This window comes from Centruroides vittatus, unplaced genomic scaffold (assembly GCF_030686945.1).
Source record: "Centruroides vittatus isolate TY-2023 unplaced genomic scaffold, ASM3068694v2 contig_817, whole genome shotgun sequence".
Lineage (NCBI taxonomy): Eukaryota > Metazoa > Arthropoda > Arachnida > Scorpiones > Buthidae > Centruroides > Centruroides vittatus.
Genome location: NW_027122532.1, coordinates 1,063,369 through 1,081,816, shown reverse-complemented (window position 1 = coordinate 1,081,816; position 18,448 = coordinate 1,063,369). Strand labels below are relative to the sequence as shown.

At 30.3% G+C, this 18,448-nt stretch overlaps 1 protein-coding gene across 2 annotated transcripts in view; it reads left to right on the top strand.

Annotated features, from left to right (window-relative positions):
- The window catches only part of LOC136982234 (scavenger receptor class B member 1-like), a 47,752-nt gene extending 41,970 nt beyond the window's left edge, over nucleotides 1–5,782 (top strand). For both annotated transcript variants that reach the window (XM_067278692.1, XM_067278690.1), the window contains exons 12-15: nucleotides 2,536–2,609; nucleotides 2,767–2,824; nucleotides 4,473–4,628; nucleotides 4,709–5,782. In XM_067278692.1, the coding sequence (XP_067134793.1) occupies nucleotides 2,536–2,609; nucleotides 2,767–2,824; nucleotides 4,473–4,628; nucleotides 4,709–4,846 (426 nt within the window). In that variant the 3' untranslated portion in view covers nucleotides 4,847–5,782. The remainder of the gene's footprint in view (nucleotides 1–2,535; nucleotides 2,610–2,766; nucleotides 2,825–4,472; nucleotides 4,629–4,708) is intronic.
- Nucleotides 5,783–18,448: the final 12,666 nt, after the last annotated feature.

Sequence of the window (18,448 nt, the reverse complement as noted above, 5' to 3'; positions counted from 1 at the left end):
AATAATTAAGATATATTTTACAGAAAATAATTTTTGGCATTGTTTGTAATACAATTTCTATTTTTTTTTATTTTTGTCAAAGTACAAGTGTTTCAAAATGACTGCTACTGTTTTAAATTATTGTAATTATGTTAATTATTATCCAAGAAGTACACAATGTACACCAGTCAATAGAGTAACCATCATAGTTTCATATCTCAACTGCATTCAAACGTCTTTTTGTCTACTATGTGTAGGAAGTACCGTAAACAAAAATGGTGACTGCATTTTGAAGGTGAAAACCTATCCTAGAAACTCATAATCACTCATCATTGTGCAACATGAGTAATCTGTAGGAGCTGTAGATTTGTGGCTTCTGTAAGAGGAGTGACAATGGATAGCTGTTGCAAGTGTGAGAAGAATTTTAGTATGTTAGATGTGTAAGGTCAGCAGCAGGCTGAACTCATCTAACATACTAAAATTACGTACAGCCAGACAGTCATTGCATGTATGATTTAGGTGTAGATTCATTTTTGAAAGGATTAAGTATTGGAATCATAAATTACAGTTCAGATATCACGAACGTGTTAAAGCTATTTAAAGTATACTACGGAACAGTTATTTTCTATCCGATGTTACTATAGACAGCTCTCACTTCCAATACACTTGGGCATTTGAAGATAACATAAACATTGTTTATCAATATTTAACATCAATTAATTTTATAAATTAAATCCATTAAATTTGGACTTATTCTTTCTTTGTAATTAGTATATATGCTCAATAAGAATGCATTGTTAAGCATTTTTTAACTACAAAAAAAGAAATAATTCAAAATTTAATAACTTTAATTTATAAAATTAATTAACGTAAAGGTTATTTACTAATATTTATCTTTAAATGCCCGACTACATTTATTGGAAGTGATAGCTGTCTATAGTAACAACAGATAGAAAATAATTATTTTATAGTTCTTTAATTTGTTTTAATACAGTCTTGACATTTGAACTGTAATTTTGTGATTCCAATTTGATGCTTGAATGATTCCAATGTTTTGTTTTTTAATACTTTAGCCTTTCAAAAATGAATCTGTAACTAAATTATACATACAACAACCAGATGAATCAGTAGGAATCAGTACATGTTAATAAAACAAATAGTTATTTTATATTAATGACATTGATTGGCCATTTTATTTCTGTTGGTCTTGAAAATTGATACCCCATCTGTAACGTGAAAGCCCTATATGAATCCCGATAATGTTGTGGAGCTTTGTGTACATCAGCTATATTAGTTTTTGAATGTTTTTAATTTGAAGACATCCAGAAAATTTACTTCAAACAAATTTTAAAATTAAAATAAAATGGCTCTGTGATGAAACAGGATTCACTTATACTGTCTAGAATAGAAATAATTTTCATCTCAAACAATTATAAACATGAAATTAATTAAAAGAGTGATGCATATACAAGATATGCCAGCAACTACCAGATTACTTATGTACGTTGAGTTTGCCGACGTTGGTTTATGTACATACACAAGATATTGTAAAAAAGCGTCCTTTCTGGAAATGGATGAATTTGTCAAGATAAGCAAAAAATGTACACTAACATATTTGCAAATTTGCGATAGTTACCAAAATATTTGACGTTAAAGTTTTGCCAAATGACACTTAGACCTGCCAGCTGTTGGCCTATGACTGAAAACGGGAGCTGATGAATTGTATCGGCAAAAAGTAGTCACGTGTAATCTTGGCAATACAGCTAGTAATTTATTAAATAAAATTCAAGAATTATTAAACTTCAATGTAGTAATTGGTAAAAAGATTTTTTAAAGTAATTAATTTTGAACTTTTGCAAAGATTCTTTGGAAGGATGGATTGAAAATCAATCACAAAAAACTTGTCATCGCATTTATTTGTTTTTTCCTTTAAACTGGGATTCTAAAATAAGTAATTTTTATTGCAATTTTAACCTCGAATATTTTGATAACTCTCTGGAATTTGCAAATACATTACTCTACATTTTTTGCTTATCTTGACGAGTTCTATCACCTACTTCCAGAAGAACACTTCCTGTGACACCCTGTATAACTACTATCAAAATATATGCAGATTATGATTAACTTTTAGATCAAAAGGCACTGTAATGACTAAAAATCCTTGATTAAATCTTTGAAGCAAGAGATGAATAATGGCAGCACTTCCAGTTTGTTGTATTGTGAAGTTATACTTGTACAACTAGCAGAATATAGATTGTGCATTGTACATAAAACCAATTCTGATTGGCTATGTATGACATTATCCAATGCTTAATCATAAATATAATCTAGATTACCATTTCATTGATTTTTTTTTCCTTCTCTTCAAGCAATCATTTGTTGAAAACAAAAAATTATTAATTAAATAGTTAAGCCAATTGTGAATTTAAAAATTTAAAAAAGATACGTACAATGTAAGCTAGGTTTTTCTTATTTAATCAAAAACATTTTAAAATAAAAATATTGAGATGACAGAAGATTATTATTAGCTAACGAAAGCGAAATTTATTATTTCAGATTACGGGATTAACTGTTAATGCATCGGTTCGTTTACAAATCAATTTATATCTCAAAAAAATTAATTTTATCTGGTACGTAAAACTGATTTTAATTTGAATAATAATCTGTTTTTATTGATAATTTTCTCTGGATTTATGAAAATATACTGAATGAAATTCTTTTATATTTATTATTATGTTGAAATATAAATATCATTTTTATAAGTAGTTTCTATGATTTTTTTTCTAGGCCATTTTATAAGCTTTCTCCTGCTCCATTGGTATTTCCTGTACTTTGGCAAGAAGTGGTAATTAATAATTTTGTGTTTTAATTTTTTAAAATTTAGTATATTAGAACAAAGACTATTAAGATTCCTTTAGAGAAAACTTTTAATTTGACAAAGGTCTCTGTGCTGTTTGTTTTGAATTGATCCTCAATTTTTGAAGTATTGTCATCTGAAATTTTCTTTATTCAAGACAATACTCATCCTTACGTTGCATATCCATCAGTGGCTGGGTGGATAAAACCACTGTTAGTCGATCATGTGTTTGTGCCCCTATAACAGGCTGGTCAAGTGGAGTTTTCTGGGTTTTCTTCACATTTGTAATACTTGAATAGGGAAAAGTTTCCAAAGAAGTCCTCCTGGGGAAAAAATCATCCACACATTGTGTTGCTGTAAACGAATAAATCAAACGCATAATACACTGCAAATTACACCAAAGATATTCTTAAGAAGTGTTTGATTATCCACCAAACAGTCCAGTTCTTGTATCTAGTAATTGGGCTGCAATTTGAAAAAATTGTAGACCTATAAATTCCCACTGTCATCTGTTTGTCTGTCTTCTATCTTTCTTTAATCTCGAGAACAGTTATATACGTGAAAGTCAAGACCAGATATAGAAGCCTTAGGTACAGGATGCCCCAATTAACTATATTAGAACTTCCAATGCAAACTGGAAGTTACGTCAATTCAATTCAAAAAATTTTTTCCCCGAAGGGTGTTAGATAGACGACCGACATGTCACTATTGTTAAAGGAAAAGTATAATGTACAGAGGGCAAGCCACTACTAATTTGAGATTGAGAGCATATATTTTAAACTAAATAAATTAAAAATATGATTAAAAATTGCAGCCCGGCAATACAACGATGTCACAATAATTGCTCATTGTCAGGTTAATTTGAATTGCCCAATAAATAAAATTAGTGGACTTTCAATTAACTGGGATGCCAAAAGTCCCTATGGACGAGTCATTAAGTTATGACAAATTGTTGTATGACTCATTTGCTTTTCAGTCTGTTAGCAGGAAGAAGGGGAAGGAAAGCAATGCTGTAGTGTCCATTTTATAGTGAATAACTATGTGAGGTGGTTGTAGTGTTGTTTTCTCTGCTTCTTTGAAAACTTAAACATTATCAGATTTAAAACAGGTGAAATTTTTCCCATTTATCATGGGTATTTGAGAGTCTACTATGTAATCAATGATGTATTTTACTCTTAAACTCCTATATTGATATTCACTTCAAAAAATTCTTTACAATGTTGTTATTTTTTCTAAGGCTGTTTAAATTTATTATTTTTATGATCTTTTTTATTTGTTGATTATAATTACTATAGTCTATTCACTGTTATTTTGTGCATGAAATGAAGCAAAGTGGCCACCTCATCAGTATACACTACAAAATACATTAATCTACATTACCTGTCTTATTGTAGAAGCAACAACACTGTCTTAATTCAATATATTAACATTGTTAATCGTTATAAATTTAGTCCCAGACACGATTGTTGGCAAAGAGTATTGTTTTTGCAAATTACTACTTGCAGAAGCATGCTTGAAGTTATAGCAAATCAATCAATAATAATAAATACCCAATAAACTAGTTAATAAGTCTTATTTATTTTATATTTAATATTTTGAAAGGCAAAACACTTCATCTACAGTATTTTTGTTGCAGACGTTTTATGTAACTGAAGATTTAGCAGAAGTTTTAAAGTCAAAGATCTTTAAACCACAGTTATATGCCAAAATTAGCAGTTATTTATCTATTGGTTTAGCAGTACTATTGATTTTAAGTGCCTTTATAATTCACATTTTACTCAACAAAAAACAGGTAAAAACATTTTTCAAATTATAAAAGCATATAATTTATATAATTAGCATTTAATTAAGTCTTCTGTATTTTATAAACAGAAGTCGGCAGACGACGATCCTCTGCTGGGTTGCGGAAGTTCGGACGATAACATATACAGTCACACAAACGATATTCTAAAGGAAAACGGGAGAATAAATCACGACGACGACGACGAGCCGGCGATCAGAGACGTTTAAATAATTAAGAAGTCGAGAGAAAATATATATATTACACAAATGTAACTGTTATACAAAGCGCATAAAAAGTGTGGGACCAAATATCAAAGGAAATGTTGGATACGAAGATGTCAGAGTTAAGTAAAAAAGTAGAATATAGCAACATGTAATTACAAGAATCTCAAATTGCATTCGGTAGAAAGTGATTTGAGACTGCTAACAGAAAATTTTTCATAAATTTCGTGCACTTCCGATAAAATTTCTTGTCTGAAGGAATTTTAAGAAAAATCGAAGACATAAAACATTCGACTCGAGGCAAGGACACATTTTCAAAACCAACAAGAGCCATACAAAGCCATTTTAAATTTTTTTATAAGTTGTTAGTAGATAAGAGATTAAGACTAGTCCAATTGTTTATTATATGATTTTTATATAAATATTCTTTGTTGGCATTGTATTTCTTTGTTGGTAAATTGTAAATATGTTACATTTAATTCTTTTGAAAACTTTTGAAGTTTTGATATATATATCCAGTCATTTGTTTTTATAAAAAAATGTTTTTTTTCAATTACTTCCTTTCTCAATAGACAATTTATTATAACGAAACTGCCATATTGAAACACAATATTTAGAAATTGAGTAAAGATAATTTTATATACGTTTATTAGCCTTCCGAGGAGATTTTTGCCAAATTTTCACATTCTAAAGAAATATTTTTGGGTAAGTTAAGTGTATATTTTCTTGTCTGTGGCTGAATAAAATGTTAAAATGAATGCTGTTATTAAAATTATATGGTTAATTACAAGTCAAATGATTGCCATATTAAATTGGGTTCATTTTTGTAGTGGAAAACTAGCCAGATTCAATTACCATATTTTACGGACTATAAGACGCACTTTTTTCTTCGAAAAATTGCCTCCAAAATTCAGGTGCGCCTTATACTCCATAGCATCTTATAGTCTGTAAAATATGGTATTTCGCTTATTATTAAACAGTGGGCTTTGAGATGTAGACGGTTATTTGATTTATGTTCTAAAATTTACATCTAGAATGCCATTTATTTATTAACAGATCAGTAACACGATTATTTTGTGAATATAAAATTAATTATTTTGAAGATAAAATTGAGAATTTTATTATAAAAGAGGAGAAATCTTAATAGTTTGTGTATTTGGGGACACACACTTTTGGTATATTTGATGGGTTTTGGAAAAGATGGGCCTGTTACTAGACTTTGACATAAACATAGTTTACTTCAATTTATAAATATTTATTAATATTCAAACGATATTTTACGCAAAACGATTGCTAGATACATGTCATGTCAATGTCAATTTAACAAATGATTTTCATTGAAACATGTACCGGAGACTATCTGTTTGTACTGTATTAGTCTGGAAATTTTACATTCTGTATTTTGTTATTTGTTACATGACATTGAAAGAATAATAAATGAAAATTTCAATTTAATTTAGAAATTAAAATTTTATTTCAAATTTTTATATTCTGATTTCTGGTGAGAAAAAATTAAGGTTTATATTCAAATATTCAAAAGGCTGTTTCAAGAATATTTAGACAAGTAAATAGACTCAGAAGTGCATTAGAGTTTGATTTAAAGAATCGTACTTTAGCGTACGGCACTAGGTAGTTTGTTTAATTACTATTAAGTTTGTAAAATGTAACTTTCTTTTTAAAATTTTAATTATTATAAATCAGCTTTAAGTGTGATTATCTTGAAATAAATATGTTCAGATCTTACTCTAGAAACATTTCTGACAAATTTGGCAGAAATCTCCATCTTCTCAATGAAACTACATTCATCATAGTGAATAATTTTCTTAAAAATCGTTCAAAGTGAAGAGGTTTTTAATAAGTCTGTAGCGTAAAATGACTTTTTATCCTCGTTAATCTGATTCGGGTTTTGTTTGAAACAAAAAATACAGTGAACAACCTAAAATCTGATTAGTTAGAAAGATTAGAATCTGATTTTGATTTTAAAAAATAAAAATGCATTATTAATTCTCTTAATGATTAAATGAAACAATTGCTATCAATTGCTGCTAGAAAACCCAAGTTCAAACAGAATATAATCACTCAACATATCAGGAACTGCTAATATAAATTTTTAAAGATTTCACAAAATAAATTATAGAGAGGTATCCCAAAATATCCGAGCAGATCGGTTCTCGGTGATAAATTGAGATTTTAATTGCTCGGCTGTACGGCCGGCAATTCTTTCAATACTTGGAATGTTTGAATTGCTGCTCTTAGATTTATGTTTTTGTCATTACATAAGTAACATGCAAAATCTAGTTCACTTCTCTCTTTCACATTTAGAACAATATGTAAGACAATATTTCCTCTTCTCTCATTTAGAAAAATCCATAAATTTGGCATAACAACTATAAGATAATTCCTGACAACCTTACAAATTATGATTTTGTTAAGTTTACAATTAATTGCTAATTTCCAAACTAAATTTCAAACAACACACAAAACCCTTATTGGAGTCAAAACAGAAGGAAACTGCAGTTCTCTCATACCTAAGTTCACCATTGGAAAAAGCACAAAAGAACTTAGATTTTGAAAACAGCCAAGCTAAACATTGTCGAATGCTTTTTTATACTTAAAAGCAGATGATAAATTCGATTTCCTCCAGAGCACCTTTTACAAATATCTATAGTTCGGTCGTTTTTAAATTTTATGTAAGTTTATTAGTTTGCTTTTGTCCCCCGATGATGGACTTGAAAAACGACGAACAGGATGAGGGAAAAAATGGTGATGGATGTAAGAGTAATGGGACATTAATTAATTTCTTTGACTCCAATAATACATTGTTTTATAAATTCTTTAGTATATAAAACTCTTAGATAATTGAGGTGGAAAAAAACAGATAAAAGAATACTTTAGTTAATTAATTACACATTTTAAAAGTCTATTGTTAGACTACATTGATGTAGATTTAAATTCTGTGTGTATTTTTCTCAATACTACTAGAATATTGACCCAAAAAATTTTATTGTAATTCAAAATCTAATTGCGGGAAAAATTTGGGAATTTTTGAGTGATACGTAGTAGTTTCTTATTTTACAACCCCCATGTTTACATTAGGACTATGAAATATATTTTCTGTGTGGTATTATATAGTTGAATCTATTGTTTCTGGACACGCAATCTTAATTTATGATGCAGAATCTAGGATTGTGGAGGAAATTGTAAGGATTATATCAAATTTTTAAAATTGAAAATGTAGTCAGAATTTAGGTTATTCACTGAATTCTATAAAGTATTTTAAATTATGGTAGACTAAATTAATAAAAAATTTAAACAAAATCTATAGATTCATTGACTTCTAATTAAAAAAAGAAATACACTTTCCAATAGGTACGAAAGTCTCGTCGAAGCATATCTTAATAATAGCACTGTGATGAATTAGATTTATTCATAAAACAGTACTATAGTTACAATATTTTTGATGATAACCTACCTCATGTAGTTAGAATTTCTAGTTTTTTAAGAATTTTTGTGTATTTGTATAGAGAAATAAGCATTAGAATACATGTTTACTCTGAGAGAATATTGCAAAATTTTTAGAAAAACTTTTTTTTAATCAATTGTAAATGTTCCTCCTGTTTTACCAATTGTAAATTGAATTGTATTCATTTTAAAAATCTTTATGAGTTAAATTAGTTTATGTAATATTAAGCCAACCATTTATAGCTTTGATCTGATTAGGACTCGTGATTTTCGCCAGTGGATTTTCTTTTGTATCCCTCATTCTAACCCCGTTACAGACGATGCCGATTATTTGATTGATCTGTGATTACGTATTATCTTACGTAAGGACCTAATTACTGTTATTGATCAGAATCATCTATAAAGCTAGGTTCAAAATGGTGTATGCTAACATAGAGAGGTGCTGTTTGCATTATACTGTGCCACCAAATTAGAACGCAATTGATTGAAAAGCTTTTGTTTACAATTGCCAATTTTAAGGAAAAGGTTTGGTAAAAGTCAAGATACTTTTGACTCTTAATAAACTGGTCAAGCTGTCATTGTATTGGCACGTACTGGTAATTTGTATCTGTATTGCAGTAGTCAGTATGCCCATGTGAACCTACCTTAACAGATAACAAGGGTAAAGATGAGATAAAAATGTAACGATCCTGGTCCGTAATGACGATTAAGTCATTAGATGGTCTTAACCGTAATTATCAATCAGTCCCGATCGTTTTTATAGACTGAAACCTGTAAGAATGAATCAGATCCGTAATGATTGTCGTTACGTAGATCCAATTAGGTCACTCCAAAAGGAACAAAATTAAGGTTGGCAGCATACGAAATTAAACCGTTTCAAAGTGCTAACTCGTGAAGATTTTTTAAATTCTTTAATCACTTACTTCATCTTTATAGATTAATATAAATTTGATTTCTGTTTGGATCTTTCTGACAATCGTTACTACTTTATTAAAGTTAGTTTGTTTTTCAGACTTAGATAAAAGATAAAATAGTGTATTAAAACATCAAAGTATGTTTTGATATACATAAAAGAATAAATATTTTTGATAGGTCCTTAAGATTGATATATATACATAGAAAATTTATTAATTATATTTGTTAATATTGTATCAAGCTAGAAAGGAAATATTTGAAAATCGGAAATAATTGTTTTTATCGTTGTTTAACAATTGTTTAGTGTGTTATCTGATACTGTGCGGATGGCTGCATTGTACGTATTGTTTGGATGTTATAAATGTTACGGAAATAACGAGCTCGTACGGAGTCCGAAAGGGTACCGTACGGCGAGAAATTTGTAACGACATTAACTTTATACGTACGGTATTGCACAAGAGACCTGTAAGTTGTCTGTTCGGTATCAATTGTCCAGTTACGTACAATATTGCATTCGGTTTATGGGTCTCGTGCAATATTGTACGTATAACTGTTGTTACAGATTTTTCACTACGTGGTAACTTTATGGACACCCCACAGCTTTAAATTTTGTTGTCCCAATCCTTCTCATAAAGAAACTTATTAAAGAAGAGCGTGACATAAATCTCTTCTGTCCTTTGTAATGTTTTTGAGTAGTTACGAGAGACGAAAAAAAATGTCCCGATCTTAAGTCCTGCCCCATTCTAAATCGTTTAATTAGTAAAGCTGGAGCTACATATCCTGGGATCGGGCTACGGGCAATTACAGACCTTCGAAGTCCCTTTTATTTAAGTTCTTATAATGTGAAATCCATATCAAATGAAACTTAATATTGTTAAAAGGTTTTAGTAGTACTGGATTCTGAGTACCGAACTAAGACAGAGTATTGATAATCACATATTTGTGTGCATAAAGTGAGATCGTAAACAAAGCTTTTGCTTTAAAGATGCTGTTGGTAGTACTGTTGTCAGGCTGTAGCATCTCATCATCTCATTGCTATACTTTCTCTCCTTCAATTTCCTTACTCTTCATCCCTCTCATCTTCTAATATATACTCAAGTGAAATCATGTCTGTTTTCTTTCATTGTTTGTGTATGATTACTAATAATTTGACCTTCATTAAGTGTTAACTCATTCAAAAGTAAGTGATGCCAAGTATGCAGGAGATTTGGAATGTGTATCGGATAAGTATTCCGGACTTTTTGCTTTTACTATTTCTGCCCTTTGGGCACTAAAAGGGCCATCTTGGGTTTGGCTAATCACGCAATAAGATAATTTTACTGCTGGATTTGGATTTGGTTCTTATTGAGACCTTCCTATTTTTTGTAGAACAGAGAGCAATGTATCTTGTTTGTTAATGTTTTATGTATATAAGTCCTAATTACCTCTATTTTTCTAGACTTTTATATCATTGAACATTCTAAATAAAGTGCAAACATAGTGAATTTATCTTCACCACGAATAAATTTGTATCCTATACTTAAGCACAGTATCAACTAACTTCCCACGCATGCTATCATGTGACAATAGATAACACTCTAAACGATTAGCCATTATTTGTATTATTACTATTATTGTCTTCAAAGGAAAGTTATTAAAATTGTTAAACAATTAATCAAATTTATTTAGCACAATTACAGTATGTTATTACAATGTATTATGTATACTATAATTGCTAAATAATTATTTATTACTAATATTTTGAACTGTACGAGTGTTAATTAATATTTGTTTGATTTTTTTGTATCATGTTTTGTTATTATTATTATTATTATTAGAATTATTATAAAAACACCAAAAGTCTTCTCAACAGTCATCCATATAGCTAGATTGCCATAGAGATAATATTCCTTTCTACATCCTACAGTTGTATAAAGGAATATATTTTGTGAAATTTTACGATTTCTGTTATTAAAATAAGTATAACTCGTTTACAAATCGTGCAACAGCCTCGAAGTTTAACAGAATCGGATTCGAAATTTATAGACGGGGACTTATGGGACTCGAGCAAAGCGCAAAACACAAATTTAAGATTTAACGCAACCCTCCGTTACGATTTGCCCATTTCTTTTCGTTCGTTCCATTTGAAAATAGTTTATCTACGCTTCAGATTTGCAAACAAAACAATGAAGTCCGATCAGTTTTTAGTCGTGGCAGACGAAGTATTCTTGTCAGTATAAGAAAAGAAGATAGCTGCTCTTCTAATTGAGATCTCATTGTTCATATTAAAATTATCAAAAAGAAATGACTATTTAAAGGCTTCTCTACAGTAGATAGATAAATAAATAGGAACAAAAAAAATCATTTTTCTTCTAATAAAGAGAAAGAAACCAGAATTTTACTTGTATTTTCCATAGTTTTCAGATAGAATACTATTCTGTCAACTAAACATTCATCCGCTGTGTCTGCTGAAAATTATGGAAAAAATTCTTAAAGAAACAGAATTAGACATTAATTGAAATTATCTATACCACGAATTCTAACGTTTGAAAATTAGAAAATCAAATTTGAGTATTGAACAAATGGCTAACAGGGCAAGAAATTTAAGTCTGAGGTATCAAATTTGGATCCTTACTCTGACAAAAGTTTTGAATTTAAATCAGTTTGGACACTTAATATTTCACAAACGGTTTAGTTAGGACATTATTCACCGGTGCTGCCACACATTGTTACTTCTCGTTTTGGAAAATCCAATCCCATCAAAATTGGGAAAACCGTGCCGAATCGACTCGGACGTCTCGCTCCGGCGGCCCGGGTTCGAGTCCCGTCCCTCGGCCCCTGCCTAACATCCTAGTCGACGGGCATTTATCTTTGAGCTGTTGCACGTTTTGTATTATTGAATTTGTTATAATTTTCTAAAATTTATATTTTTATCTTTTATTTTAAAAAAATTAAATATTTTAATTTAAAAAAAGCAGTAAAACAAAGGAAATGAATTAATTTTAAAACTTTGCCAAAATGTAAGAGTTTTGGAAGTTTAATTTTGTTTCGCCTTTATTATGCCAAATGACAAAACTTCCAAAATTCATTTTGACTGTATGCCAATGTATGGAATTCCCAATGTAATTTGTTATTTACTATAATGTTAATTTTATTATTATAATTAATAATCTAGGAATTTTTAAATTAGTGCCTTTTGAAATTTGCCTTGAATTTATTAGTAATTTACAATACCAATTCCTTATATTGTTAGTTTGATTACTGTGATGAGAAAATTGTTATCCGGTTTCGAAGGCGTGACTAGCATTACTCTATCGCACGGGGCCCGAATTTTCGGAATTTCGGCCTCCTAGATCCCGTTACGCCCGCTCAAGACAATTTTTTTAAATTCTTCATACATTGTATATATTTTATAGATAATTATATTAATAAAAAAAAAACATATTAAATTTGCGAGTCTCGTTTTTCCATCCGACATACTTTAACGGTTGTTTACTCGACCCCCTCCTTCTCGGAAATTTTTGATAATGGAAAGTAGAATACTTTTTATAAGCAATTACTCTATAATTCTCTCCATAATTCCTGAAAAATTCTCTTTAAGAACTATGGGGGTGCCTGCTTATAAAAGGAGTTATAAAGAGAATTTTCAGGAATTGAGAATTATCGAGTGCTTGCTTATAAAATTTTCTACAGATTTCTCCTCGCGAGGTTCCCGTTTATAAAAATGGTGCCTTATTTCGGGAGAGTTTTGTAGGAATTATAGATAATTACAGGCGCTCGCTTATAAAACTTCCTACAAAAGTCTCCTTATAAATAAATATCGCATAATTTACATTGTAGTTCCTATATATAATTTATACCAAGTGAATTATGCCACATTTAATCTCTTACTTTGCAAAAATTTTCATTTTAAAATAGTAAAATTACACAATACATTATAACTCGTATTTACTGGTAGGATGTTTTTTTAATACAATAAAAAAAAATTATTAAGATATATTTTCAGAATGTTCACTTAACCGATATACCGATTAACCGGAACACGAAATTCAAGATATTACTGGGGATTTTTCCTTTGGCTCGGAGAAAGTTAAAGGCTCGTAGGGCTACTCCAGGTCCCACACAAATCTCGTGGAGATAAGTGATTATTCTATTGAATTAATGGAGAATGTAAGTCGTCATTGTAGAAGATGTATTCAAACTATTAATTCATTTTTTGATGATGAAGTGATGAAATGGTACTTCCATTTTTATTCAGTTCTGCATAATTTTATTTTAAGAATTTACTTGATACTGAAAATTGAGGTAGCTGGATTGGTAACCTTCCAAAAAAAATTGTTTTAAGGAGAATAAAACAATTTTTAGAAACAGACACTAGAAAAAAAGGTAAACTTTCCTCTCCATTTTTTAGAGGCAATCTTTAGAAGAGTTTGTCTTTATCTTTGCAGTTTTTATAGGTAAATTCTACCTGAAAGTACTGTACTTGCAGGTAGAGTCTACTTTAATTACCTTTATGTAGAGTTAGATAAGCTTAATTTCACTCGAAAAGTAGTTTTACAGGTAGAGAAACCCCCAAAATCTAAATGGCAAAGGAAGACGAAGCTCTAAGTTAAATTTTAGATGGATTTTTGCAAGGGTACAAATGAAAACGTGACTTTTAACAGGTACTGTACGGGTTAAGAAAAAAATAATACATTAAAGAGCCGTACAGATTATTAAATTATATTTATACGCATTGAAAATCTAGTTTAAACAGTTATCATTAATTTTATTTTATTAAAATTTAAAAAAAATCCAGGCATTATATGAAAAAACGAGGAAAAAAACTCGAATGTCGCATTCCCCCAACGTTGTATAGAAAGTGAATGGGTCATAAATGGCGGCCGCGCAGCGATATATTTTTAGAAAACTCGTTTTCCTTATTAAAACAATTTGAGATATTCTTAACCGGACAAGTGACCTACCTTACATTTGAAATTAAAATTAGAGAGGGGAAAAAACAACCCTACATATTGAAACTAGGCGAGAAGTCTGACATTTAGGAGGGGTTTTCCCATTATCAAATTTCACCAAATTCTTTCATTTATGTTACAATAATTGCTAAACTTAGTTTTAAGGTTTCCGATGAAATTCTTAATTCCGATACCTTCCATATTTTTAATACATTTAACTAAAAACGCCAAGTCCTGCAAAGACGAGCCTTTTGCTACGCCATAAAAGGCACGAATTCTTAAATTCCGGCCGAATATTTAATTACACGTTAAAATACTAAACGGAACAGCGAAATACTCAATAATTTTCAAATTTTTTTGGAATTTCATGAAATAAATTTGTATTTTATTCGCTTACAGAAAGGACCCACTGTACTTTCGTATCACCCAAGCCACGCGTAAAATAATATTAAAACAATAAAATTAATGAAAATCTCGATATAAATTTCACGAAAATTTACTCCTATAATAAACCGTTATAATGAAATTTAAATGGTAAAAAAAAAAACCTTTCTATAGCGACGGAAGTCGCTTCCTTGCCGAAATCGCGGATGAAGTTCAAGCGTGAAATTTCCGACAAATTTTCACTCTCGAATTAAATAAAATTAAATTTTGAACGCCTCATCAAACTAAAACTATAAAATTACCATTAAAGCATTCGAGATGATTGCTGACTAATGAGGGAGGGAGATTCTTAACGGAAGAATGGATAACGCGTCACGTTTCGCGTCACGTTTGGAATGCCAAAAACATATTCAATCTCCGAAAAAAAATTAATAGAAAATATCTCGAGATCAAAGATTTAAGAGAGACTTCCGCCATTTTCTATTTTCTGCTTACGAAAATTGGTTTATTTCGATGTCGCCTGGCGATAGCGATAGCGATTGCTATCTCGCGATGCCGATTGATTAATAAACTTAGATTTTTTTTTTAGTCTTTTATTTCGGACAATCTTTGATCTTTAAATGAAGTGGAAAGTTATAGAAATTATCTATTTATGGAATCGGTTTTTCTTTATTTAGATCCTGACATAAGAATTAAATAGCCTGCTTTATTGGGTCAATAATGGAAGATCTGTATCGGTTGTATACAGATTTAACCGGGTCGCATAGGGCAATTCCCAAGTATTTTTGACTTTTACTTCCGGAAACAATTTTTTTTTTTTTTTTTTCTTGTTACGTGGAATTTTTATCCTTTTTTGGATGTCTTTTGTCTTAAATTCTAGAAAGGAGATTGATATTTTACCGTTGCTTAATCGAAAATAAAGAATTTTTATAAATGGTCACTGATCTATAACGTGTTTTGGAAGCCATGTTTAAGCGGAATGCGATTAAATCGTCGTGACGTATCTCGCGCCAATATGAAACCGAACGATGATTAAGATCGGTATTTTTAATCTTTACCGACGTTGATATAATATATATATATATATATATATATTATATCAAGTCTGGAAGCTAAAATTTTATTTAAAAAAGATCTGTTTTTAAATTTCTAAATCATGTTTTAAAGCGAAACAATTTTAGAAATGATTCATTCTCGTGTAGATGTGACCCAAGTAGGCGAGACCCGAGGACTCGGCAATAGGCTCTGAAGAGCGTATCACGAGCAATTATACCTTTTCGCTCCAAGAATTTACGCTGTAGCAGTTTCATTTATACTGTAAAAGCTTCTTTTTTTAAGCGCCGTACTTAAAATAAAATAAAATATAATGTTCCATAAATTTATTTTATTTTAATTCAAATGATGGATTCTCGCAGTTCTTTTATAATTTGTAGTGGTTATTTAAGAATCTGCATTGCTCTTGCGTGAATTTAAATAGTGAATTCTCGCAGTGGCGAATTATCCTATGGGCAAAAAGGACAATTGCCTGGGCGCTCACCAACAGGGGGTCCCAACAAATCTTTTATAAGAGAATCTCCCCCCAAAATTTCCCCCGAAGAAAAATGTCTGTATTCGACACCGTGCATGAGGCTGTAACGGGCCATTGAATTCTCGTGCTACGTGGCTCTTGTATATTTATACGAAGAGCCACGCGAATTTAAAAATTAAAATTATACGGGAGCCACGAGTACACGCGATTTATGTTTATACGAGTCACATAGATCCTTACCATTTTTCCTGTATCGATTTAAATTACGGATCCACGTCTCTTGTCGTATAAAAGTAAGGAGCCACGTCAATCTACAGTTTAAATTTAAATGCGAGAGCCATACAGATATGAGGTATCGATCATATAGTACTATACCTTACTTCATCTCTACGATGGTAAGGATTTGTATGGATCTACAATTTAAATTTATATACAAGAGCCATACAGATCCTTGCCAACTACGGTACGGCTCTTGTATACATTTAAATTGTAAGTTTACCTTGGCTATTTGTAATTAAATACGAAAGATTCACGTAAAAGCAAGATACATAGACTGGTATCTATTGATACATACCAAGATAGGGTATCAATCATATCCTTACCTTGTTAAGTATGTATGTAACAAACTTTAACAATAATAAAGTAACATTTATAAAGAATATTTATATATATTTAATCTTAAAAAAAAAATTTCTATAAGAATTGCATCCACATAAAAAAGAAGACGAATCAAGTCTAGATCAAGAATCTAACTATAAACCTACAACATACTAAAGCAGTTACAAACAACTCTAATTATAGAAAAATATTATTTTAGGATATAAAATATCCCTAAAATAATATTGCTAACTATTTATAAAACATAAATAAACTTAAAGAAATGTCCGATAAACATCAAAGAAGAAGTACAGCATAACAAGTATCGAGCATACTATATTTATGCAACTGGTATGGAAGAAACTGTATTGTTAGAGGGGATGGAATTTTAATTTTATATTCAAGAAAAATATAATTTCGAGCGATTATCGAAGTGGAGGAATGGGTAAATAAAAAAATTTCAGGAAAATTTTTCTTAATAATTTATCCATCTCAGACAAGGAAATATATTTCGAAAAGAATAAATCGAATCAGGCCATGTCATGAATGTCTGGCTAAAATTATATTTTTGCCATAAAGGGGTCGACTGAAAGAATTGAGAGTGGACATTAAAGAGTAGAAGTCATTCTCTCCATTCTTTGTTTTGCTTCGATTATAAGATAAAGCGTTTATTTATAAATGACCGATTTTTATTAAGTACTGTACAGTACGGGAAAAATAATAATCGATATTAATAATATGCATTATTATAATCTAGTTTCGTGTAAAATAATTAATTTCGTTTGTGTTTTTTTTTCTTTAATTAAGTAAACGGCTTCAGAAAAACCTAACCTAGTTAAGGTAATTAATTGTGTAAATATATATATATATATATATATGTGTGTGTGTGTGTGTGTGTGTGTGTGTACTGCATTTTTTTGATAACAGAGGGAGGCACCGTATTCCGGAAGTCGTTATGTGACGTAAGTGAATTGTCGATTACGTCACACCGGAATTATAGAAGAATTTGAAATTTTGTGTTAATATCTCGTGTTTGTGGAATTTATTATTATTATTTTGTTTTCAGTCAGGTTTTAAATTTTAATTAGATAAAATATTAAATTATTTTTAAACGGAAGTTTTATTGTTTATTTAAAATTTTAAACAATCGAATTAAAGATGAATTTTTTAAACGCGACGCGATGCGGCAATTACTGAGTTTGAATAATCTCGGTGATTGCCGCATCGCGTCGCGTTTGAGATGTTCTAAATCTCGCAGTACATCTTCCGTTTTAAAAATTCAAATATTAATTAAAACTCTTAAATTTTAATATTTTAGAATAGGATTTTTAAAAGGAAAAATTAAAATTAAGCGAGATAACATCGGCGCGCGCGACATGGCGACGCGATACGCGGGAGATTGAAACGGGGGGAAAGAGAGAGAGAGAGAGAGAGAGGGGGGAGTAAAGATAAAATTAAATTACACATTAAGATTAATAAATAAATATTTTAAAAGAATGGAAGAGTAAAAATAAGTAAAAAAAAATCGATGGAAAATCGCGAAATTTGATCGATCGCCCTCTTCCGGGACTCGTTAAATCCTTTAGGATTATGTTTAATTAAGGGTGGATCCAACATTTATCGTCATCGCTTAACAAATATCGAACAAGTGGAAGTGCCGTGTCAATAGGAACCGATCGTAGATAGTGTCACTGTCATTGTGCCGTGTGTCAGCGACCTTTCAATGCAACAGGAATCATCCCATTCATGAACTTTTACACAATTTTCGATGCCTTTCCTACCGAATAAATT